This window comes from Pantherophis guttatus, chromosome 13 (genome assembly GCF_059756535.1).
Source record: "Pantherophis guttatus breed Tessera chromosome 13, ASM5975653v1, whole genome shotgun sequence".
Classification (NCBI taxonomy): domain Eukaryota; kingdom Metazoa; phylum Chordata; class Lepidosauria; order Squamata; family Colubridae; genus Pantherophis; species Pantherophis guttatus.
In genome coordinates, this window is record NC_142075.1 from 21677130 (window position 1) to 21703326 (window position 26197).

General features: G+C 45.8%; 1 protein-coding gene across 1 annotated transcript; it reads left to right on the forward strand.

The window, feature by feature from the left end:
* The first annotated feature begins 1756 nt into the window (after window positions 1–1756).
* Window positions 1757–24121, forward strand: TBC1D21 (TBC1 domain family member 21). Its single transcript, XM_087877925.1, has 11 exons — window positions 1757–2023; window positions 5630–5737; window positions 10058–10161; window positions 11239–11333; window positions 14912–15022; window positions 17303–17403; window positions 17522–17618; window positions 18546–18643; window positions 21491–21607; window positions 22811–22900; window positions 23881–24121. The coding sequence occupies exons 1-11, from the start codon at window positions 1931–1933 to the stop codon at window positions 23923–23925; spliced, it is 1059 nt and encodes a 352-aa protein (XP_087734051.1). The 5' UTR covers window positions 1757–1930; the 3' UTR covers window positions 23926–24121.
* The last annotated feature ends 2076 nt before the right edge of the window (window positions 24122–26197 follow it).

The following is a 26197-nucleotide window of genomic DNA, read 5'->3' on the forward strand; positions in this document are numbered from 1 at the left end:
AGGGTTTTGTGGCTCCCGGTGTTTTCTTTTCTGTGGGAAACGGGTCCAAATGGCTCTTTGAGTGTTTAAGGTTGCAGACCCCTGAACTAGAGTAAAGCAACGCATCTCAACCTTGTCAGCTTTAAGGTGGATGGCTGGGGAATTCTGGGAGTTGAAGTCCACCCGTCTGAAAGTTGTCAAAATTGGAAAAACTCTGCAGTTGGGAATCTAGACGGCTACCCTGTTTTGCTGTCTTGAAACATGCATCGCAAGCAAAGTGCCTTCTTTTTTCCATCAAAGTTTCATATTTTGAATGGGTCTGTTTCCTGAGCCTTCCTTGTCCATTAACTCTCCCTAGAGTTTGAAGGGTTATGTTCTCCACAGTTGTCCCACCTTGTTGTTCCTCACCTTTCATACTTTCCAATCCATTTGCAGCTTGTGGGGGTTTCGTTTGTTTGTTTGTTTCTTTTTTTAGCAAAGAAAAACTCTGTTTTATTCACATCTGCTTGAAATCCACATGAGGGCATTCAGAGCTGACCTTCACGGCTACACCAAAGGCATCTACCCAAACCTAGATTTTTACATCAGATCAGTGGTGGGATTTTACCAGTTCAGCCCGGTTCGGGCAAGCCGGTAGAGACGATGGTGAGCTGAGAATGAACCGGTTCTCTCTGATGGTTAGCTTGGCCATCCTGCCCGCCCCTATGTTATACATACTTTATGTTTGGTCATTTTTAGCCCAGCTGAAAGGTGTGGCAGAGTGAATTGCTACGTCTCATCTGTTCCGTAATACACTGCGCTTGGCATGCGTGCAAGAAGAGCGTGCGCAAAGAGCATGAATGAAGCGAACTGGTGGTAACATCGGTTGAAACCCACCACTGCATCAGATCCACTTTGGAATACAAGAACTATTTCTTTCTTTCTTTCTTTCTTTCTTTCTTTCTTTCTTTCTTTCTTTCTTTCTTTCTTTCTTTTTCCTTCTTTTTTTTTTTTTTATTTGATTTATATGCTGCCCTTCTCCGAAGACTCAGGGCGGCTTACAATGTGCTCAGCAATAGCCTTCATCCTTTTGTATATTTATACAAAGTCAGCTTATTGCCCCCACAAACTGGGTCCTCATTTCACCTACCTTAGAAAGGATAGAAGGCTGAGTCAACCTTGAGCTGGCGAGATTCGAACCCTGCAGTAATTGCAGGCAGCTGGTCTTAAGCAGCTTAATAACAGGGTGACTTAAACCCCTGTACTAACAAGGCTCTTTTTTTCTTTCTTTCTTTCTTTCTCCCTTCCTTCCTTCCTTCCTTCCTTCCTTCCTTCCTTCCTTCCTTCATTTATTTATTTATTTATTTATTTATGGCATGCGTAAGTGCACCAGCGTGCCTACCCTCCCTGTCCTACTATTCCTTTTTACTTACTCTTTCCATGTATTCAAATTATGTTTATACTTTTACCGGTTATCTTATATATGCTTGACAAAATAAATAAAATAAATAAACAAAGGAGCACTGATGATGTTCCCTAGTTGGGTAATGAAACGTCTGCGAGAAAACAAGCAAGCTCAGAGAGCACCAAGGAGCCCCTCAAACCAACACATTTCACACACACATTGTGCAAATGCAACCCTAGGGCTTCAATGGAGCTGCTAGCTTGGTTGAGCAAACGTAGACCATCAGTTTCCAAGGTTGCAAGTCAACTTGATTCTAGAGCTCCCAAGTCCAACCAATTTCTTTCTTCAACCACCTGGTTTTTCCATTATGACCTGATGTCTTTGTGACCTCACAGCGCTACAGAAGCCTACTTGCATTCTGGAAACAGAAGACACTCAGCCTCATCTATCCATGGGCTGTTTGCTGGTTGGAAAGAGGGAGAGAAGCTTAAAAGGGAACCTAACTTCTTTGAAGGTAGAAAGGGACTGCAGATCTTGCTAAGCCTGGACGAGCATGAACATTGAGTGATGAAGCAGAGGATGGACAGTGAAAGGTTTAAAAGCCCCACCTCATCTGAAGAAGAACTTAAAAGATCCAGTGCATCCATCTCAACGTTATTAGTAAGTCGTTGTCTTTAATCTTGAGTACTACGCAAAAGCACATCATGGCCTCCAACAACTCAGAAGAAGATCCCATGGAACCTTCTCCCATTCTTCTTTTTGAAGTCCCCATCAGAATAACAGAATAACAAGAGTTGGAAGGGGCCTCGTGGGTCTTCTAATCCAAGCCCCCTCCTCAAGCCAGAAACCCTATAGCGTTTCAGACAAATATCGTATTTTTCGGAGTATAAGACGCACTTTTTTTCCCCTCCTAAAAGAGGCTGAAAATTTGGGTGCATCTTATACTCCGAATGTAGCCCTGCCCACCAGTGGTGAAATGTAAAATTTGTTACTACCGGTTCTGTGGGGGTGGCTTGGTGGGGGGTAATGTGACTGGGTGGGCATGACCAACATTTTTTTTAAATCCCCATTCCCTCCCCACTCCAGGGGAAGGATACTGCAAAATCTCCATTCCCTCCCCACTCCAGAGGAAGGATACTGCAAAATCCCCATTCCCTCCCCACTCCAGGGGAAGGATACTGCAAAATCTCCATTCTCTCCCCACTCCAGGGGAAGGATACTGCAAAATCCCCATTCCCTCCCCCACTCCAGGGGAAGGATATTGCAAAATCCCCATTCCCTCCCCACTCTGGGGCCAGCCAGAGGTGGTATTTGCCGGTTCTCTGAACTACTCAAAATTTCCGCTACCGGTTCTCCTGAACCTGTCAGAACCTGCTGGATTTCACCCGTGGCACAGAAGCATCATGTGCGTGCAGTAGCAATGGGTTTTGAAACCTGCCCCTGTGGAGTACTCACAACTTCTGGAGGCCAGATCGGATCAGACTTCCCTGTGCCATTATTATTCTAGAAAGCAAAGTGGTGGCTACCGAAATTCTTTCTCAGCAGGCTTCGTCACGTTCTCCATTTCCACACCAACGTTTCTTTCTCCAACCCCCAAACGATTCCTGCGCCTTAAAATTGAATCCCATTATTTCTTGTTTTCGGTTCCAGGAGCTGCAGACCTTCTGTGATTCTAATGAGATTTGCTTAAATGGCCCCCTCTACCTGATCCCATCGATTTTATTCCCTCAAGTTCCTCTCATCAGGTTATTTGTAACTAATTATACATTCAATCTATGTCGACCCCCGGTAACTGAAACTCAAGTACAAAATATCTCGCCGCTCGGGTTTTCCGATTGGAAAATTCATTGCTATAGAAAAGGCGACGAATGAGAAACAAGATGCCCATTGCCAGAATTGATGCTCGCGCACAATGCAGTCACATGTAGGGGTGTATGTGTGTGTATACAATTATTGGAAGAAATGTCCATCTGGGTTCAGTTCCAAGTGGGGAGAAAGACACTGGACACATGGTGGCTGTTTGGAAAGATGGTTTAATGGTGGACAGGACCACATGGTTTTGAGGTCCTGGGCAAAATCAGCACATGGGTGAGAGAGAGTCAGTGGTGGGATTCAGCCGGTTCGCACCACTTCGGGTGAACCGGTTGTTAACTTTCTGAGCAGTTTGGCAAACTGGTTATTGGAATAAATCATTAGGGCAGAGAACCAGTTGTTAAATTACTTGAATCCCATCACTGGAAAGAGATATAGATTTATACCCTCTGTTGGGCCCCGCTTTGGAGCTTCCTGTTCCTGTGTAAAAAATGTACTCTGATTGGTTGTCAAACTCCCAGGGGGCCATGCAGGGGTAACTTTGTAGGTTGTCTATTGAGTCCCAGGCTGAGTGATGATGTAATGAAGAGGGTTTTAGGCAATTCCCATTATGGCTGAGGGCTAATCCTACCTTTGTTGGATCTTGGGCAGAACTGGGTTTCAGCAGGTTCGGACCAGTTCTGGAGAACCGGTAGCGGATATTTTGAGCAGTTCGGAGAACCGGCAAATACCACCTCTGGCTGGCCCCGGAATGGGGTAGGAATGGAGATTTTGCAGTATCCTTCCCCTGGGGTGGGGTGGGAATGGAGATTTTGCAGTTTCCAATTAAAAAATTTTTTAATTGGGTGAATTTTATGGGTAATGGGGTTTTAAATTGGAGAAGCCTAAGATAATTTAATTCTGTTTTAATGTATTTTAATATTTGTATGGTGTGTTTTTAATTCTGGCTGTTCACCGCCCCGAGTCCTTCGGGAGAGGGGGCGGTATAAAAATTTAATTAATAATAATAATAATAATAATAATAATAATAATAATAATAATAAAGTATCCTTCCCCTGCCATGTCCACCAAGCCACACCCACAGAACTGGTAGTAAACAAATTTGGATTTCACCACTGCTCTGGTCACGACCATAATTCCTTCCATAACTTTGGTTGAAACCCGATTTGGTCGTGACCCGAACCTAATTTTTGGAACTTTGGCGCTTACAAAAAAAAAAAAAAAAAGGCTCCGAAGGGGAAATCGGCCGCAGAAAAAAAAATATGAATTTTTTTGGGCGGAACCCGATTTGATTATGGTCAGAAGCATTTGTGACCAGAGGTTCTACTGTATCTCCTCGTAGCTCAAAGCTGGTTTGTTTGTTCTAAAAGTGCCTATCTGGTGTTTGTTTGTTTTTTTAAGGCAGCCTGTTCTATTATTCATAATTTGCAGCTTCTGAATGACCTTAAAGGGGAAATAAGTCACTTTAGAACATAAGGTTTATTGAGTATTTGTCAGTTGTGGGGAATTTCCATATTAAAGTCAGAAGATTTCATTGCAGCAGGTTGCAACTTGTGGGAACATCTAACTTTTAATATGCGAAGGGATGTTTCATGGGTGAGGAAGATCTGTTTGAAGATTCCTTTGATTTTAATGATCTAATGGTGCTAGGGCTTTGGTATCTGCTTATTCACCCTCTAAGGAGGCTTACCTGGGGGCCAAAATGGGGCACCTGGGGACTCCTGGAAGGGGAGGGGCAGAGCCAGCCAGCAATTTAAATACCGGTTCACACGAACCAGCCCGAACCGGCTGAATCCCACCACCGTCTCTAACTGAAAAGGAGAGGACACCTTCGGAGAATGTCCAAACTCTCTTCTCTTAGAGTACTCATTTCATGGTTCTGTGACCTGTAATAAAGAATTCATGTATTTATTCACCAGTAAGATCCCCGACAAGCAATAACACAACACAAATATCAAAATATTTCTCTGAAAGAAGCCACACTGTCTCTGTGGGAAGGTTAAGACCTAAAGATTGGATCTAAATTGTGCTACATTTTGATTTTGGAGCCATAGAACATAGAATAATACCGTAGATTTGGAAGGGTCTTTGGAGGTCTTCTAGTCCAACCCCATGCTCAAGCAGGAGACCCCATACCATTTCAGACAGATGGTTGTCCAGTCTCTTTTTGAAAGCCTCCAGTGATGGAGCACCCCCAGCTTCTGAAGACGAGCTATTCCATTGGCTGGTTGCTCTAATCATTGGAAAATTTCTCCTTAGATCTAGGTTGCTTCTCTCCTTGGTTAGTTTCCATCCATTGTTGTTTCTTGTCTTGCCTTTTGGTACTTTGGAAAATAGTTTGACCCCCACCTTTGTAGGAGCCCCTCAAATATTGGAAGGCTGCAATCGTGTCTCCCCTCATCCTTCTTTTCATCTAACTGAACCTCCACCTTATCTGATTTTCATTCAATTCAGAAAATCAAGAAACTGCCCATCGATGCGACCGAATGGGAAAGCTATTTTGACGAGAGCGGGCAGATTCTCAAGTCACGAAACTATGTGGCTTCCCAAATTTTGGAGAAGGTGAGTGTCCTTGAAGAACGATGAAGAAGATGGGGGTTGTGGGACCTCAAGAAGATAAAATGCCCATCTTGATTGTCTTCTTACAATTGGCTCTATTTTTATCCAACCCCAGCTGTATCCCAGCATGGTTATTTTTCAAGAGTCAGTTCCCACAACCAGTCTGGCTGTTGTCCAGGCCACATGGGAAATGTAGTCCACAAACCCCTGGAGAATATCAGATGTGGGATATCTGATTCCTAGTTTACCATCTGAAGGAGCTAATTTAAGATGACATTTTCCTGGGGTGGGAAAAGGGGTGGGGCTGCTGGAGGTTCGCAGGGGTTCGGCAGAACCTCTAGCTAAGATTCTGTGCAGTTCGGAGAACCCCCAAATCCCACTTCTGGCTGGCCCTGCCCACCCCACCCCACTCCACCCCTCCCAGGAGTCCCCATGCAGTCTGTTTTGAATGCAGGTAAGTGCAGGGTGCGTGCGGAGGCTCGGGGAGGGCGAAAAATGGGCCAGTGGAAAAACAGGGTCTCCAGAGCCTGGGGACGCCGTCTTTGCCCTCCCAGAGGCTCAAGGAAAGCCTCCGGAGCCCAGGGAGCAGTGGTGGGTTGTCCCCGGTTCGGACCGGTTCGTAAGAACTGGTAGTAAAACTGGTGGGAGGCTCCGCCCACCAAGCCAGACATCATCAGGAAGCTTCTGTGCATGTGTGCGTGGTCCCGTTGCGAACTGGTAGAAAAGGTAAGTAGAACCCACCTCTGCCGCCCACTGACCTGGACCTCATCATAGGCTACCGGCGCATGCGCAGAAGCTTGCGCAGAAGCATGGGCACGATGCGAACCGGTAGTAAAGATAAATAGAACCCACCCCTGCAAAAACACTCCCGACTGTGGTGCAAGTGGCTGACTAGGCCACGCCTACCATGGCCACGCCCACTCAGCAACCAGGCAGAGAACCCCTTGCTAAAAATTTTGACGCCCACCCCTGGGTAGGAACTCTGGTATGAAAATCCCCTTTCTTGTGGATTCGTCCTATTTTTCTGCACGGGGAACAAAATGTTTGACTGACACAATGGGCCAAGAATCAAGTAGGAATCCAGCTGTCTCCCAACACCTAATTCATGCAAAACACAATAGTTCTCCTTCCCCAAACATCCTTCTCCTGTTCAAAGGTGAGGTTGCCATGGAGATCAGATGCCTGGGCAACTTTAGAGGAGGGGAAAAAAATTCCATCCCCGGAGTTCTTTTCAGTGGTGGTACCAAGTAGATTTCTCCAGCCAATTTGAGGTCAGGAGAATTTGTTTGTCGATAGATAATAATCCCGGGGACTGAGACACAAGGTCGATTGTGAATGCAGAATTTCAGGTAGGGACAATAGTTGCCGCAGCTTAATTGTCCACATTTTCATTTGAAGGAGCAGGATCATTTTTTAATTGCAAAAGTCCCTTTTATGCATTGCCAAGGATAATTCATTTTCGTCCCATTTATCTTCTCTTCGCATCAGAGCCACCCACAGCCTAGATAGATGGGGAATAATACTGTACAAGACAATAGCCTGGGGAAACGATTGAAGGGCCGTACAGAAGTACCCTTAATAAAAGGAAGTAAATAAAGGAAGAAGTTAAAATGTGATTCACGGTCAAATTACCATTTTGTGTGTGTGTGGGGGGGGGGAAGCTGTATGCCTAGACATGCCATGGAAGCTTTTATTATTTTCTAAAACAAGAACACCTCCTTCTCGCCACTCTAAAAGAAAAAGAAAAGGCTGAAATAAACGACTTAATACTGTAGTGGGAAAGAAAAGGGGCCATAGTAGATAAATATTAAACTCTGAGAACTGCAATTGCAGTCTTATATTGTTATGGAATGATGAGACCAAACAACATTCCTGGGTCAGCCAGAGACAGTTTTTATTGCGCAAGGTTCAGAGCCAGATTTGTACCTGAAACTTTGAACAAGGAAAGAGCTCTGATACCTCTGTTTTTATACATTTCTAAGACAAAGGATTCATATGCATTGTCCATATATGGTTAACATGAGATCATGCATTTTCCATGTATGGTTAACATGAGATCATGCATTTTCCATATATGGTTAACATACACTTGTTATATGATAATTGACACATTTCCTAATTACTAAACCATTAGTAAACAGGTAAACAGTAAACAGGCCCATTTTTCACCCTCCATAGGCTCCAGAAGCTTCCTTGGAGCCCGGGGAGGGCAAAAACGGCCTCCCACCCACCCACCCTGAGGCCCTCCAGAGGCCGGAAACAACCCATTTCCCAACTTCCAGTGGGACCGGAAGGCCCATTTTTTGCCCTTCCCCAGGCTCCAGAACTTTTCTAGGAGCCTGGGGAGGGTGAAAACAGCCATCCCCATCCCTCTGGAGGCCCTCCGGAGGCCAGAAACAGCCCATTTTCTGACTTCCGGTGGCCCCGAAGGCCCGAAAATCAGCTGGACGGCGCACGCATGCGTCCTGGAGCCGAGCTATGGCAACGCTCACCTGTGGTCACACATGCCATAGGTTCGCCGTCACAGTCCTAGAGTCGTTTTATTTTATTTTAAAAGAAAACATAAAATCGCCAAGTTCTTCCACATCCATGTCTCTATTCTGGAACCCCTACAGCAAGTGCCCCTGGCAGTAAGCAGAAGTTCTGTTTGCCAGTTTTTAAGCCGGCTGCTGTTTTTCCTGGCAAAGTGGCTTGATTGCTTCCTGAAGTTTAATTAGGCTTTGGCACTTAGAATTCCATTTTTGGAGAAAGCCATGACGTTAGCTATGGCTGCTCTCTTCCTCCGAGCATCCTTTGAAGGTTTTCATCAAGCCAGATATTTTCGTCAGGCTGGTTATGAGCAAATGGTCGCCTTCCCAAACCCTGGAACTTTTGACAAACTTCCTCCAGGCTTGTCAAAACTCCCAGAATCCTGAGGATAGAATAATAGAATAACAGAGTTGGAAGGCACCTTGGAGGTCTTCTAGTCCAACCCCCTGCTTAGGCAGGAAACCCTACACCATTTCAGACAAATGATTATCCAATCGCTTCTTAAAAACTTCCAGTGTCGGAGCATACACAACTTCTGGTGGCAAGCTGTTCCACTGATTAATTGTTCTCATTGTCAGTAAATTTCTCCTTAGTTCTAAGTTGCTTCTCTCCTTGATGAGTTTCCACCCATTGCTTCTTGTCCTGCCCTCAAGTGCTTTGGAGAACAGCTTAACTCCCTCTTCTTTAGGGCTGCCCCTGAGATATCGGAACACTGTTATCCTGTCACCCCTAGTCCTTCTTTTCATCAAACTAGACATATCGTATTTTTCGGAGAATAAGACGCACCTTTTTCCTCCAAAAAAGAGGGTGAAAATCTGGGTGCGTCTTATACTCCGAATGTAAACTCCGCCCAGCTTCTCAAACGGAGGTTTCAGAGGCTGAAAAAAGCATCAGAAACGAAGCTTCAGAAAAGAAGCCCCCAAACAGAGCTTCAGATGCTTTCTTTCTGAAGCTCTGTTTCGGAGGCTTTCAGAGGCAGGATTTTTTTTTCCCCTGAAACAGAGTTTCAGAAGTTTCAGAGGCAGAAAAAAAAGCAAGGCACAGAGCTGACAACCAAGGAACCTGTTGCTAAAATTCACCTTTGGGAACAGCTGATTGGGGGTATTCCGGGAGGCGGATCCACCCGCCAATCAGCTGTTTTCTTATTTTCCTCCCCAAAAACTAAGGTGTGTCTTATACTCTGGTGCATCCTATACTCCGAAAAATACGGTACCCAATTCCTGCAACCGTTCTTCATATGTTTTAGCCTCCAGTCACCTAATCATCTTGGTTGCTCTTTTCTGCACTCTTTCTAGAGTCTACACATCTTCTTTATATCGTGGCAACCAAAACTGAATGCAGGATTCCAAGTGTGGCCTTACCAAGGCATTATAAAGTGGTATAATTCCCAACAGTCTAAGCCTGCATGGACCAAAGTTGGAATTCTAGGAAATGTAGTCCCTGCATCTCTGGAAGGGACCAGGTCGGAGAAACTGAGCATAGATCAGGGGTGAAATCCAGCAGGTTCTGACCAGTTCTAGAGAACCGGTAGCAGAAATATTGAGCAGTTTAGAGAACCGGCAAACACCACCTCTGGCTGGTCCCAGAGTGGGGAGGGAATGGGGATTTTGCAGTATCCTTCCCCTACCATGCCCACAAAGCTACACCCACAAAGCCACACTAAGCCCACCGAGTCTAGCCCACAGAACCAGTACTAAAAAAAATTGGATTTCCCCGCTGGCATAGATCCTTCAAAGGAAGAGAAAGTCAGACATTTTATTTTATTTTATTTTGAAAATGTTGTTTTTCTTGCAGGGGTTGGATCTTTCTGTGAGATCAGAAGCTTGGAAATTCCTCACCGGCTACTATCCGTGGAAGAGTTCCTATGATGAGAGGCTCACAACCGACAGCATGAGACGGTGTGTAAATTAAGTCCTGATGTGGGTAGTGCTCATTTTATGCTGCTCAGCTACTTCCAGATCCATTAAGGTGACTTGCGCAGAATTCTCAGCTAGCATGATGATTGATCCACAATCATTGTCATTTAACGACCCCAAAATCCCTTGCGGGGTAGAATCTGGGCAACTGGAATGGAGCTAGCAGAGTGTTTTACTGGCCGGATGCCTTTCCTGTCACCAATGCGGAGTTTTGTTCAGCGGATAAATTCTCAGTGTGCCCAGCAAGAGAAACATCTGCCTCTACCTAGGATCGAACTCACAGCCTCCTGGTTGCGAGGCAAGAGCTCCATCTCTAGGCCACTGTGCCACTCTATGGGGAACCACCATGGAAGCTAGGAATTCTGATACTTGTGTCGGATACATGCAATGAACACTTGTGTTGCTGCAGAGAGTCTCCTCCTTTGAGGTCTTTTTGTGTGGGTCGGAGGGGGCCAGAAATTCCGACTCGGGCTCTGCTTCAGCCTCCTGGTGTGGGGCTTTGGGCAAAGGCTGGAGGGAAGAGCTGCTGATGGCGAAGAGCCGGAGGGCCTCGTTCCAGTGGGACTGCCTCATGGCCTGGAACTGGCTGACCATCTCAGCCCGCTGAGCCTCCAGGTGCCGGTACCTGGCCTTGCACTCCCGCAGGTCTTCCCTCTGCTTGGAAAGCCTATGCTCCTAGTCCTCAGTGAGGTACTTCTGTTGAGCCTCCTTCTCAGTCAGATCCAATTTGAACTGAGCCAGCAGTTTTGCCAACTCTTTCTCATGGAGGCTGCTTAGCTCCAACAACTGCTTCCTGTTGCTTCCTAAGGAGCCCAGGCGGGGAGGTGAGGAGTGGCTGGGATGGGAGGGGCAAGCAGAGGCCGGCGGGGCGCCCCACGACGTGAGTGACATTGATTTGGCCACACCCACCAGTCACATGACCATCTAGCCACGCCCACCCAATCGGTCATTAGGCGGATCGTATTAGTGGTCCACGGGATTTAAAATTATGAATGTAGTGGTCCCTGAGGTCCGAAAGGTTGGTGACCCCCTGATGGATGTCTTCCTTCCCCTTTGCAGGAAAAGCTATGAATCTCTGTGCAACATGTACACCAAGATCGAGCCGTTGCTGGAAACAGAGCATCGAGACTTCACGGAAGTCCAGAATATTATACGTAGGTATCCAAAAAGGCTTAGGAGAAGGATGCAGACAGAATTGGTGGTGGATCTCCTTATAAGAAGATACATTTCAGGAGGGGAAAAAAAATAAGAAACATGGACTTAAAATTCGTGCCTGTTCTAGATGTCTATGGAGATTCTCAGTCATCCGGGACATGGTTTTCCCAAAAGATGTTTTTTTCAAAAGGCACCAATTTAAAATGTTTGGCTTCTCCATTTAGCTTCCAGTTAAATGACTAAAAAAACCAAAGGGGGAAAGGGGCAATATTTTTGGCAGCCCAACCTGTACCCATTCTGCAACACCATTCATATATCCTCTTCTCCAGCCATTCTTTAAAACTGGTCCCCGTGTGCTCCCTCAGTTGCCTTGATACTTGCTAAGCACTCACTCCTAGCCTGAAAGTTGTATTGTTCTAGAAGGAGATCAATAATCCCCAAAGAGAGACAGATGAGAGGATTTAAAAAGACAAGAGGAAGAAAAAAGGAAGGAAGAAAAAGAGAGAGGGGTGCGATAGGAGAGAGGGAAAGAGAGGGAGGGAGGAGAGAGAAAGGAAGGAGAGAGAGAGAGAGGAGAGAGGGGGAAAGAGGGGGTAGAGGGAGGAGAGGGAGGAGAGAGAGAGGGAAGAGAGAGAGAGGAGAGAGAGGGAGGAGAGAGAGAGGGAAGAGAGAGAGGAGAGAGAGGAGGAGAGAGGGAGGAGAGAGAAAGGAAGGAGAGAGAGAGAGGAGAGGGGGGGAAAGAGGGGGTAGAGGGAGGAGAGGGAGGAGAGAGAGGGAGGAGAGAGAGAGGGAAGAGAGAGAGGAGAGAGAGGAGGAGAGAGGGAGGAGAGGGAGAGGAGAGGGAGGAGAGACAGAGGAGAGAGAGGGAGGAGAGGGGAGAGAGAGGAGAGGGAGGGAGGAGAGGGGAGAGAGAGGAGAGGGAGGGAGGAGAGGGGAGAGAGAGGAGAGAGAGGGAGGAGAGAGAGAGGGAAGAGAGAGAGGAGAGAGAGGAGGAGAGAGGGAGGAGAGAGAAAGGAAGGAGAGAGAGAGAGGAGAGGGGGGGAAAGAGGGGGTAGAGGGAGGAGAGGGAGGAGAGAGAGGGAGGAGAGAGAGAGGGAAGAGAGAGAGGAGAGAGAGGAGGAGAGAGGGAGGAGAGGGAGAGGAGAGGGAGGAGAGACAGAGGAGAGAGAGGGAGGAGAGGGGAGAGAGAGGAGAGGGAGGGAGGAGAGGGGAGAGAGAGGAGAGGGAGGGAGGAGAGGGGAGAGAGAGGAGAGAGAGGGAGGAGAGAGAGAGGGAAGAGAGAGAGGAGAGAGAGGAGGAGAGAGGGAGGAGAGAGAAAGGAAGGAGAGAGAGAGAGGAGAGGGGGGGAAAGAGGGGGTAGAGGGAGGAGAGGGAGGAGAGAGAGGGAGGAGAGAGAGAGGGAAGAGAGAGAGGAGAGAGAGGAGGAGAGAGGGAGGAGAGGGAGAGGAGAGGGAGGAGAGACAGAGGAGAGAGAGGGAGGAGAGGGGAGAGAGAGGAGAGGGAGGGAGGAGAGGGGAGAGAGAGGAGAGGGAGGGAGGAGAGGGGAGAGAGAGGAGAGAGAGGGAGGAGAGAGAGAGAGAGAGAGAAGATGTAATTTTAAAAGAGCCAAATGGAAAAACACCTAAGAATCCATCTTCTCACGTTGGACAGGAAAGCCTTGATGGATTATTATAATTTTATTCAGATCCCCTTTTCTGTCTTTTCCCAGCTGTCTAACAAAAAGAATATTAAACGATACAGCAAAATTAAGGCTACAGATCAATGAAACGGACATAAATCAAGGCGAGGCAGACTCGAGAAAGATTTACAACTGAGATGGGACGCAGGCCAAAGCCTTTCAGATATAATAGATATTCTCTCTTGCTCGAATATTCTTTAAACAGGTCACATCCTGGGGAAATGTTCCCCTTTATGGCCCCGTTTTCTTCCCCAGAATTGGAATCAAAAGAGATCATTGTCCTACTCTTATGACAATGTGGGGGAAAGTAGAAAGTTAGATTGTGCCGCTTTCCGGCCTTACACGCTTCCAAACCCACTTGGGAATGTAGTCTCTCTCAACGTCTTCATTTCGGAGGTTGAAATATGTGGCTTTGTTTTAAATTGCCTGGCTGTTTGGGTTCTTTTATTATTATTTTACTTCCTCCTAACGATCAATTTCAGCCTTCAGTGAGGACCTGTTTAACTTTGAGAGGGGTTACTAAATTAAGAGGTGCCAATGAGCTCTTCAGTAGCTCTACGAGGAGCAACAGTGAGGCTTAATTCAAGGAGCACCGTAGAATGAATAACCCATTGCTCTTACTTGGGAGTAGGGATTTCTTTCCAGGTTCTCTTGACTGGATTTTGAGATTCTGTTGTTATTGTTGTCCCTTCCTTCCTTCCTTCCTTCCTTCCTTCCTTCCTTCCTTCCTTCCTTCCCTCTTTCTCTTTCTTTCTTTCTTTCTTTCTTTCTTCTTCTCCCTCCAGTCTCCTTCCTACCTTCCTTCCCGCCTTTCCTTCCTTCCTCTCTTCCTCCCCCTCCCTCTTGCCTTCTTTTTCCTCTTTCTTTCCATCCTTCCTCCTCCCTCTCTCCTTTCTTTCTTTCTTTCTTTCTTTCTTTCTTTCTTTCTTTCTTCTTTCCTCCCTCCCTCCTTTCTCCTTCCTTCCCTTTCTTTCCTTCCTCTCTTCCTCCCCTCCCTTTTTCCTTTTTCCTTTCTTTCCTTCCTTTCCTCCTACCTTCCTTACTCCTTTCTTTCTTCTTCTTCCTCCCTCCCTTCTCTTTCCTTCCTTCCTTCTTCTTTCTTCCCCTTCCCCTCCCCTTTCCTTCTTTTTCCTCTTTCCTTCCTTCCTTCCTTCCTTCCTCCTCCCTCTTTCCTTTCTTTCTTTTTTTCCTCCCTCCTTTCTCCTTCCTTCCTTCCCTCCTTTCCTTCCTTCCTTCCTTCCTTAATTCCTTCCTTCCTTCCCCTTCTTTTCCTTTTGCACTCGACTTGGGTCTGTCCTCCAAACCTTTTTCCATCATACCGATTTTAAAAAGTATAACCTGACTGGAGCCATGCCAAGGGATTTGAAGGTGGGCTAAGAATCTGCCTATAAATAAATCAGGGCCTGCTTCTGACTGCACCATCCACATAAATAAGTCAACAACGAGAAGGTGGGGAGCCATCCAGATGGAAGGAAACAAGAAGAAGTAGGAGAAAAAGAGGGTGACATGGGGGAATATCTTGCTAAGGTTCCTTAACCCATCGCAGAAAAGAATCCTGGGATATTTTGTAAGGCACAAGGAGATATTTTATCCTTGGAAGATGGAGAGCAGAATGTTCTGCAGATAAAAAGGCCTTTTGTACTGTGTTTGCATGAAGGAAGGGACATCAACGGACATCAGATGTTTAGATACACATCACGAGATCAGAGTCAGCAACTGAACTTATTGTCTGACCTTCCAGCATCAACCGGAGCGTAAATCATTACAGTTAGGATGAACGCCAAGTTCTGGCTTGGAGAAAATTGGCAAACTTGGAAGGGATCTAGTAGGCCTCTTCGTCCTTCGACACTCAGTTTGCTTCCGGCAATACCTCCTGATCCTCCTCTCTTTTCTCCGCAGAGTCTGATGTTCAACGGCTTTACATCAAAGATGCCCAGGGCAACCCTCTGGTTGATAAGAAGCAACTGGAGAAGATTCTCCTGCTGAATTATGTCTGCAACCTGAACGCTGGTAAGAGGAGAATGGAAGGGAAGGGAAGGGAAGGGAAGGGAAGGGAAGGGAAGGGAATAGAATGGAATAGAATAGAATAGAATAGAATAGAATAGAATAGAATAGAATAGAATAGAATAGAATAGAATAGAATAGAATAGAATAACAGAGTTGGAAGGGGCCTTGGAGGTCCAGAGGGGTTCCTTCCTTTGAAGCAGGATAGGTGGTGTATTAGAATAGAATCACAGAGTTGGAAGGGACCTTGGAGGTCTTCTAGTCCAACCCCCTGCTTAGGCAGGAAACCCTAGACCATTGCAGACAAATGGTTATCCAATCTCTTCTTAAAAACTTCCAGTGTTGGAGCATCCACAACTTCTGGAGGCAAGTTGTTCCACTGATTAACTGTTATAATTGTCAGGAAATTCCTCCTTAGTTCTAAATTGCTTCTCTCCTTGATGAGTTTCCACCCATTGTTTCTTCTCCTGCCCTCAGGGGCTTTGGAGAATAGCTTGACTCCCTCTTCTTTGGGGCAGCCCCTGAGATATTGGAAGACTGCTATCCTGTCTCCCCTGATCCTTCTTAAAGAGTCCCTCGGGAGTTGGGCGGCATAGAAATGCGATAAATTAAATTAAATTAAATTAAATTAAACTAGACATACCCAGTTCCTGCAACCGTTCTTTATATGTTTTAGCCTCCAGTCCCCTAATCATCTTTGTTGCTCTTTTCTGCACTTTCTAGAGTAGCAACTCAAAACAGTAGAAATGGCAAAGGATCGTTGCCAAAGCTCTTGTCTGTTGGGTCACAAAGAGTCAGAAGGGATCAAACAAGCAGACATGCAGATTTTTGCAATATTGATCACCCTTACATTAAATCCCTAAGTTTACCCTGTAACAGTTTTTTCCAGGGGTGAAATCCAGCAGGTTCAGACAGCTTCTGGAGAACCGGTAGCAGAATTTTTGAGTAGTTCAGAGAACCGGCAAATACCACCTCTGCCTGGCCCGAGTGAGGTGGGAATGGAGATTTTGCAGTATCCTTCTCCTGCTATGCCCACCAAGCCACACCCACCAAGCCACACCCCACCCACCAAGCCACACCCACAGAACCGGTAGTAAAAAAAATTGGATTTCACCACTGGTTTTTTCCAACCCAAATGCATTTGTTTGCTCTCCTTAAAGTGGCTGTTTTTAGGTGCTATTGAAGCTTTCTCGAACAATTACATCTTTAATTAAAAGCTTCCCGTTTTCAAATCCTTTGATTGTTTTTGGTTCATGAGAATTGTCTCATGGAGGCTAAGACCATTAGCCAATCAGGCTTAGTTCGGGTAAGTTTTCTGCAGAGTCCCTCGTTTAGGCATTTCAAAACTAGACTTATGTGTTTCTGCAACAATAAGTGAATTTTCTAACATCTAGCCAGCCATCTAAGTATCATTTCCTATAAACTTCTGTTTTGATTCCATTTCCAGTTGGTTGCAGAAAATCGATGCCTCAACAATGTTAAAGGCCCTAGGAGATATATAGGCAAATCCTACCGTTCTGAGAACTTTTTGAGACATTCCCAGAACAGTAAATTTTCCAAATAGCCAGGTTTTTCTGCAGATGCATCTACCAGTTCTGGGGAACGAAATGTTGGGTGTTTCCACTGAGAAAGACCAAGGGTCAAACTAATTCAGCGGATATCTACGAAAAGAGAATCTCCAAAGCTGGTAGAAATAATGAGGTGTCAGTTTTGAAGTATGAAGATCTAGATTCTTCTGAAAACAAGTTTCTCAATCACTTTCCCATCTCCCTCCCTCTCTCTCTTTTCTCTCTCTCTCTCCCCCTCCTTCTTTCCTTCTCTCTCTCTCTCTTTCCCTCCCCCTCCCTCCCCCTCCTTCCTTCTCTCTTTCTCTCTTTCTTTCTCTCTCTCTCTTTCCCTCCCTCCCTTCCTCCTTCCTCCTTTCTCTTTCTCTCTCTCCCACTCCCCCTCTTCTCTCCTTCCTTCTCTCTCTCTCTTTCCCTCCCTCCCTTCCTCCTTCCTTCTTTCTCTTTCTCTTTCTCTCCTCTCTCCTCTCCTCCCTTCTCTCTCTTTCTTTCTCTCTCTTTCCCTCCCTCCCTCCCTTCCTCCTTCCCTCTCTCTCTTTTCTCTCTCTCTCTCCCCTCCTTCTTTCCTTCTCTCTCTCTCTCTTTCCCTCCCTCCCTTCCTCCTTCTTTCTCTCTTTCTCTTTCTCTTCTCTCTCCTCTCTCCTCCCTTCTCTCTCTCTTTCTCTCTCTCTCTCTCTCTCCCTCCCCCCTCCCTCCATCACCCCCTCTCTGTGTCTTGTAGAATACCAACAAGGTTTCCACGAAATGCTTCTTCTCTTCAGGCTGCTTGTCGAAAAGGAGCACGAGATCTATTGGCTGTTCCAGTTTTTCCTACAAAAAACGGTGAGCTGGTGTCTTTTTGCTATTGCCGTAATTGTGACATTATTTGCTTTGGTTGGGTTCTCCAAGGTCTTTGCATTCCTTGATCAAGTTCCCTTTCCTCGAATGTTTTCTTTCTCAGGAGAACAGCTGCATCATAAATGTTGGGGTGCAGAAGAACCTGGTCATGCTGAAAGCCTTGATTACATTTATGGATCCAATCTTTGCAAAACACCTGGGTAAGTTTTTGCAGCTTGACGGAGTTAGATCAGATGCTGTGTCCTGGTCTGCCCAAGAGTGGAAAAGCCAGAAGATGGCCAGAGATCTCTAGGCAGAGATTTAGTTCATTCATTTATGCACTTCTTTAGAGAATTTATATGGCTGCCCATCTTGAATGCATAACCCTGAGTGGTGGGAGGGAAGGCACAAGAGAAGGAAAGAAAGGGTGGAGGGAGGGAAAGGGAAGAGGAGAGGAGGGGAGGGGAGGGAAAGGGAAGAGGAGAGGAGGGGAGGGGAGGGGAAGGGAGGAGAGGAGAGGAGAGGAGAGGAGAGGAGAGGAGAGGAGAGGAGAGAAGAGAAGAGAAGAGAAGAGAAGAGAAGAGAAGAGAAGAGAAGAGAAGAGAAGAGAAGAGAAGAGAAGAGAAGGAATGGAAAATATGAAATGGAATGAAATGGAAGGGAAGGGAAGGGAAGGGAAGGGAAGGGAAGGGAAGAGAAGAGAAGAGAAGAGAAGAGAAGAGAAGAGAAGAGAAGAGAAGAGAAGAGAAGGAATGGAAAATATGAAATGGAATGAAAGGGAAGGGAAGGGAAGGGAAAAGAAGAGAAGAGAAGAGAAGAGAAGAGAAGAGAAGAGAAGAGAAGAGAAGAGAAGAGAAGAGAAGAGAAGAGAAGAGAAGAGAAAAAAGCTTTAAGGCACACAATGTATTTTTCTTTCATCCTAGAAATTTGTAAAAGCGCTTTTAAACAGCCAAGATCAGCACAGCACAACACTGGCAAAATCTTAAGGGTTCATTACCCTTATCTTCCAATTTTCTTCCAGGCGTCAAAAGGGCATGAATAGAATTTCTTCTTCCTGACTCTTTTGGTATTGGAAGACTTTCTCCACAGGACATGAGTCTTTTGTGTGTGTGATGTGTGTGCATTTTATTTATTTTTTTTCCCCCCAGAATCAAAAGGCCAAGTGGTGTCGTCATTGTTTCCTTGGTTCTGTCTCTTTTTCCAGCGTGTCTTCAAGTCTTTTGAGGACGTCTGGAGACTGTGGGAGGTACGTATTTCCTGATACAGAATCCAGCAAAAAAAAGTTGAACACTAATCAATATCTTTTTGGTAGCAGTCAGAACAAAACTAAGTGTAAAGGAGGTCTTCTTTCCCCCCACCCTAAATTTAATCCATAGTAAACTAAGGAAATAAAATACAAATCATTACGGTAAAAGTAAACTTTGAATCAAGTCAACTCAGGGGTGAAATCTACTTACCTTCCCTACCGGTTCAGAAATGCACATGCACACGTCACGTGTGATTTGGGACCCTCTGCGCATGCTTCTGCGCATGTACAGCAAAAACTTCTGCACATGCACAGATCACCAATGATGACATCGTGCCGGGTGGGCGGAGCCTCCCGCCAGTTCTACTACCGGTTCTATAGAACCGGACAGAACCGGGAGCAACCCACCACTGGCCAAAGGGGCACAGAATGGTGTTACCTTCCCACTGAAGCGGGAGTATTTATCCACACACAATTTGCCTGCTTTCGAACTGCTAGGTGGGCAGGAGCCGGAGCAAGGAACGGAGCTCACCCCTTCATGCGGGTCTCAAACCCAGGCTGTCCGATTTCCAGTTGACAAGCTCGGGGTCTTTAAACCGCTAAGCTATCACATCCAGGGTGGGTTCTACTTACCTTTACTACCAGTTCGCAATGGGAGCGCACACATGTGCAGAAGCTTCTGCACATGCGCAGATCACCCTTGATGACGTCAGGGCAGGTGGGCAGAGCCTCCCAACGGTTTTACTACCGGTTCTATAGAACCGGACAGAACCGGGAGCACTGCGTCACATCCCTAAGTGGGTTTGTTTCCCTGAACGGATTTTGTAGAAACCGTTGGCCCAATTCTTCGGCCCAGAAACACCTGGGAAGCTTTCAAAAGGCCGTTTCTGTCCTCAAACTCTCCTCAAAAAGAGATCTACAAGAGGAAAGCGGTTCAGAGATCTTGGCACTCTTGGTGCCAGAGATGAGCTCATTCCAGCTGCTAGGGTCAAAGAATAACATTTTGGAACGGGCCCAGGAAATTACATCAAAGGATTGAATTGTTTCTTCTTAGAAACCAAATGAGGGGTGTGTGGGGTTTTTTTGGGGTGGGGGGAGACTTCCTGTTGTGAGGCTCTCTTTTTTTTTTCATGCCCAGCTGAGATTTTTATGAATTAAAGCAAACATTTGAGAAGGTCCTAAACTTTCTTGGCGTTCCTTCCCAAGACAGCTGAATTCTGGGGGAAAGACACTCTAGTTCTGTTAAAGTCTCACCTCTTGGAATTTGGTACACGCTCTCAGAAGACCGATAATGTTTGCATCTTTGCCACCTAGCTGGGTTTAGAGTGCTTTTCAGTGTCGCTCAAAAGACCAATAAGCATCTCACTTCAAAACTTAAAACAACAGCAGCAATCGTTCAGACAGATTTGTACGGTGTCTGGATTTAGGGGGGAGGGAAGGGGGGGGGAAAAAAACCCTACCCACTCACTGCAGAGCCCAAATCAAATTTTATTGACAGAATCTCTTCCAAGTGTTTCATTGATTCTCTAGGCAAATATGAGAGCACCGAGCAGTGTCCAGATGTTGACATCAGCGCCTGCCTAATGCCATTTCCAGCATCTGAGAGCAGCTAGTTAGATTCCTTCCTTTCTTTCTTCCTTCCCCCTTCTCTCTCTCTCCCTCCCTCCCTCTCTCTCTCCCCCTCTCTCCCTCTTTCTTTCAACTCTGTTATCGCACTCACAAAAAGTTCTCTTTTTAAAAATTTCAAACTAACTACAGTTCCTTGTAACAACTGAATTTGGGAACGTGTCCTTTCTCTCTCCCTCTCTCCCTCCCTCCCTCTCTCTCTCTCCTTCACTCTCCTCCCTCTCTCTCTTCTTCCCTCTCTCTCTCCTTCTCTCTCCGTCCCTTCCTCTCTTCTTCCCTATCTCTCTCCTTCTCTCTCTCTCCCTCCCTCCCTCTCTCTCCCTCTCTCTCTCTTTCTCTCTCTCCTTCTCTCTCCCTCTCTCTCTCCTTCACTCTCTCTCCTTCTCTCTCTCTCCCTCCCTCTCTCTTTCTCCCTCTCTCTCCCTCTCTCTCTCCCTCCCTCCCTCCCTCTCGCCCTCTCCTCCCTCCCGCCTCATCTCTTTCTCCCTCCCACTCTCTCTCTCTCTCTCCCTCCCTCCCTCTCTCTCATTCTTTTTCTACTGGCTATCAAGGGGGCCCTTAACAAGGACTAGAACAATGACTATAGCAAGATTCCCAACCAGCCCAAGCTGATGTTCTTTGGTTGTTCCTACTCTGGTTCTGTCCTGTTGTCACTGCACGTAGCTTTTCTTATTTCATTGAATATTTGCAAAGGTTGAGCATCACCATGCTTGATCTTCTTGAGAAGAAGGTTGTCAAAACCAGATTTTTGCCAGTAATTATAATGGCAAGAGATGCAACAGCTCCATTTCTTTTCTTTTCTTTTCTTTTTTTGTTTTCTTTTTTTGCAATTGCTGCATTGAGAGAAATGCCAGCTAGATGATATTCATCTTCTCCTCCTCCTCTTTTTCTTCTTCTTCTTCTTCTTCTTCTTCTTCTTCTTCTTCTTCTTCTTCTTCTTCTTCTTCTTCTTCTTCTTCTTCTTCTCCTTCTCCTCCTCCTCCTCCTCCTCCTCCTCCTCCTCCTCCTCCTCCTCCTCCTCCTCCTTCTCCTCCTCCTCCTCCTCTTCCTCCTCCTCCTTCTCCTCCTTTTTTTTCTGAGGTCAAGTTCCTAGATATTTCTCTTTCACCACCTAAAATTAGATTACAGGAATGGAAAGAAGCCTAAGTAGTAAGCATGGATTACAGAAGGAATCCTCCAACATTAATTTACTCCATCTAATAATTTGTGTTGAACTCCAAGGTGTTTCTCACAGGACATCCCTGTAGAAACTTCCAGGTGATTATCGCTTACACAATGCTGCAGATGGTGAGAGACCAGATCCTCAGAGAAGACCTGGAAGGAGATGACATTTTAATGGTAAATCAGATTAATACGTGAGAGAAACATTTCAAACACAGGGTGAATATCCCTGAATTGCCCCCATTGAAAGCTACTTATGAAAACTATGGATTGTATGCAATTATGAAGGCCAGGATAAAAGGGGGGAAAAAACTACAAGCCACACTTGGTAAATTACTATATTTTAAGCTTGTCAAAAACACAATGCACAGTCTCGTTCCAGAACTCACGTTGTAGCTTACAAAAACTAGTCTTTCCGAGAGTTGTTGAAAAGGAATCTGCAGGATTTGTAGGTGTAATCTTTGTACGTGTGAGGATGGGTCATAAATCACTTTATTCAGTGCTGTTTGGACACTAAATGAAGGGTTGCAAGTTGACAACTACTTGGATAAAATTAGTCATTACTGTCGCCATCAACACCATTCTTGTCCATCAATTATATATCCATCTACGTGTTGTGGTGTTGTGGCCTATCAGCAGCCTGTGCAGTTAGTAGCTGAGTCTGACAGTGAGGAGGCTGGTGTGGTGCTGCGCCAGCAGCCTGTGCAGCTGGCGCTCGAGTCAGACAGTGAGGAGGCTGGAGACGATGTGGTGCCAGAGGCGGGGATTCAGCCAGGGCCTTCAGAACCTCCAGAAGCTTCCATAAGTGAAGAGGAAGAAGAGGGGGAGCCTCTTCTCGATGCACGAGCGTGTAGAGCTGTTAAAAGGCAGGAGTGGCTCCTCAGGAGGAAGTCTCCTCGAGAGTAAGGCTTGGGGCTAATTGGCCACTCCCCTAGCCTATTTAAGGAAGGACGACAACTGATGCAGTTTGCAGGAAACAACTTTGTTCATATTCCTTCGCGTCTTGATTCCAGAAACGTTTGATTCGGCTCTTGTTTCTCTCTTGTTAGTTTTCCTGCAAATTGCTTCTGGGCATTCTGCCAACCACAGTAAGATTACGATTATCTGACATACTGTGCCTCAGAATTGAGCTATTCTTCTTTGGATTCTTGCCGGCTGTTAATGAAGTTAAATTAACAGCCCTTGTTCAGAAAAGGCTGATTTAAACTATGTTCGAACAACTACTAAGAAAGCTCATTAGTAGTCCTTAATTAGCAAACTAAGGTTTGTACGGACTTCGTGTGTGCTGCGTTCTTTGGGGTCCGTAGCTGGGGCAGAATTTGAACCCTGGCGTTCTACAGTGTGAGATGGCTGATGTTGTCCCCTGTCTTCTCCAAACAGCTGTGCCATTGCATTGTAGACCTTGATGCAGATGACCTGATCGCCAGAGCCTGTAACATATATGAAGTCTTCCTGAAACATGAAGACAAGGTAAAGAATTCCATAATTGTCCCATGTAGCAGGGATTTGGAAGGAATAATCTTTATGACTCAGCATGCAAGAAGAACATTCTCACCATGACACTTAACCAAATACACATGGGGCATTAGATTCCATACCAGTGGTGGGTTGCCCCCACTTCGGACCGGTTCTATAGAATGCAAGTAGAAAAATAGGGACCACCTTTGGTGGGAAGCTAACAGCGTTCCGTGCGCCTTTGGCGTTGAGTCATGCCAGCCACATGACCACGGAGACGTCTTCGGACAGCGCTGGCTCTTCGGCTTTGAAACGGAGATGAGCACTGTCCCCTAGAGTCGGGAATGACTAGCTCATATGTGCGAGGGGAACCTTTACCTTATCATGTCATATCATATCAATCAGGAAGTGTGGTTCAGACCAAAGGATGGCCTTCCAGGTTCTTGGCCAAAATATATGAGTAGGGAATATTCATCACCCTTGGGAGATGCGAACAAAATCCTTTCAGCTATTTATGAATGTTCTATCAAAAGGTTCCCCTGATCATAATAATCCTGGTGACTCTTTCCCTTCCTTCCTCTCCATAAAGGTAAAAGGTAAAGGTTCGCCTCACACATGCATGCTATTCGTTCCCGACTCTAGGGGGCAGTGCTCATCTCTGTTTCAAAGCCGAAGAGCCAGCGCTGTCCGAAGACGTCTCCGTGGTCATGTGGCTGGCATGACTCAATGCCAAAGGCGCACGGAACGCTGTTACTTCCCCACCAAAGGTGGTCCCTATTTTTCTACTTGCATTTTTTACCTGCTTTCGAACTGCTAGGTTGGCAGAAGCTGGGACAAGTCACGGGAGCTCACCCCCTTATGCAGCACTAGGGATTCGAACGGCTGAACTGCCGACCTTTCGATCGACAAGCTCAGCGTCTTAGCCACCAAGCCACCGCATCCCCCGGTTCCTCTCCATACAAGGTGATTTTTTTTTTTTTCCTCTTTCTTCTCAGGTTCCAGAAGATCTCAAGGAATTTTTCAGTCAGGCTTCGCAATAAAGAGGCCAGGCTATAAATCAAGAGGCTGCTACAGCCAAAGCAGCATGAGCGTTACAGACGAGATAGAATTGGAAAGTAGAAACATCGTAAATACTGTTCACCTAAAACTGGATTCACCAAATTAGATTATGTGAGGTTAGGGCAGAATGCCTTATATCTGTCCGCAAACTACCCATAAAAGGTGTTGAAAATTTGATGGAGCAGCTTTACAGTTTCTGATTCCTGCAAAGCAGGGGTGGACAACCTGTTGATGGACAGGGGCCCTAACATTTGGCGGAAAACATTTCATTTAGGTGAAGCCACAATGCACAGGGGGGGGGGGGGAGGATGCTGCATTATACATAAGAGAAGCAAGAATTCGTGGAGGGTTTTTTTTTTTTTTTTTTTTCATTTCTTTTTGGAGATCAAGGGCTTTTTTCTGGGTTATTAACCTATTTTAAAAGACCCATGGCCGTCTTTGTGACACAAACACGAATAAGAAACAGAGACTTCAGGTTTTCGATCAAGAATTGGATTCACCCAGGAGTGAAATGCTCCCCAGTTCGGACCGGATCGCCCGATCCGGTAGCGATGGCGGCGGGTGGCCGGGCTATCAATGTAAAGATTTTAATTGGTTTTAAATGTGGGATTTTAAATTTGGGGGTTTTATAATTGAGCCAATTATTTAATAATTTTAATTATTTTTAAATTTTGTCTGTCTTGGTGCTTTTAATCAGGCTGTACACCGCCCTGAGTCCTTTGGGAGAAGGGCGGTATAGAAATAAAATTAATTAATTAATTAATTAATTAATCAATCAATCAATCCCACGCAGGCACAAATGAAGCTTTGTGTGCTTGCCTGGAGCTTTGGCGGCCCAGTTCCCAGTGGGCCACGGCCCAGTAGAAGCCTGTGGCCCAAGGAATCGGAGACCCCCTGAACTAGACTTACCCAATTCCCGCAATCTTTCTTCGTATATTTTAGCCTCCAGTCCTCTAATCATCCTTGTTGCTCTTTTCTGAACTCTTTCCAGAGTCTCAACAGTCCAGGGTGGGTTGGTAGAGATGAGAGAGGTGGGGTTGGGGGGGAAAAAACCCTTCATAATTAAAATGATTTTCAACACCGAAAGAGGAATCCAACATCCTAATCCAAGCCTTTACATGAAAGGCTGCCACTGTGAACAAAGAGTGCCAGCTCTGCCACTGCCTATTAGAATCATCTTGATTCTATGCACACGGGACTGCCCACAGAATCTAATAACTGGCACAGAATTTTAATTGCTGGACTTCCTCACTCGATGGTCTGTTTCTTGAACGTCGCCTGATCGTTCTGAAATTGCATTTAGAAGGCGGGGAGGGAAATCCTCTTCAAAAGAATCTATTGGCGCTTCGTAGCTCATTCTTCTGTCTCGGTACCCCCCGCCCTCTCCCAGCCATGTGTGACCTTCAGTACCACAATTCAGGGGCATCTCCTCCGAAAAGTTTTGGGGGGCGGGGGGGAAATCTTCTCTGGAGTAACAGACTAATATGCCAAAATTCAGATTCAAGGATCTCTATGGAATTTAAACTAAGATGTTAACGGGAATTCAAGGTGGTTTGATTTGCAGATAAGCTGTGATTTGCTTAACCCTGAAATATAGAATAAGCCACACTTTGGCCATGATTCGTGGTTTGGAAGTCACAATCCCTGGGCGTGTGAGCCCAAATCTTTGCCTAATTTTAAAATGAATTACAGTAAGAGAGATTAATGGGTTCCCTCTTTCTTTCAACTCTGTCATTGCACTCACAAAAAGTTCTCTTTTTTTTAAAGTTTCAAGCTAACTACAGTTCCTTGTAACAACTGAATTTGGGAACATGATCTCTCTCTCTCTCTCTCTCTCTCTCTCTCTCTCTCTCTCTCTCTCTCTCTCTCTCTCTCTCTGTCTCTCTCTCTCTCTCTCTCTCTCCCTCCTTCTAACTCTCCCTCCCTTCCTCCCTCTCTTTCCTTCATTATCTTTTCCCTCCATCCAAAATATAAAACCAAGAACAAAATATGCATTAATCACATTCAGAGGATTTATGGAACTTAATAAAATGTACATCATCACAGTTTGTGACAAATAAATAACACTTCATAAAACTGCCACTTGAAGAATTAATCAGCATTGCAAGAATCAACTCTCCCCTTTAAGCAGAAATGCTTAGGAGGAAGGTGGAAGGGGGGAGGGCTCAGAAAGGGTCTTAAAGACCAGTAAAGGAGAATATTTGTAGTTCAGGGTTGAAACGAGGGGCTTTGGTGCTCTCTGATATTGGTTGT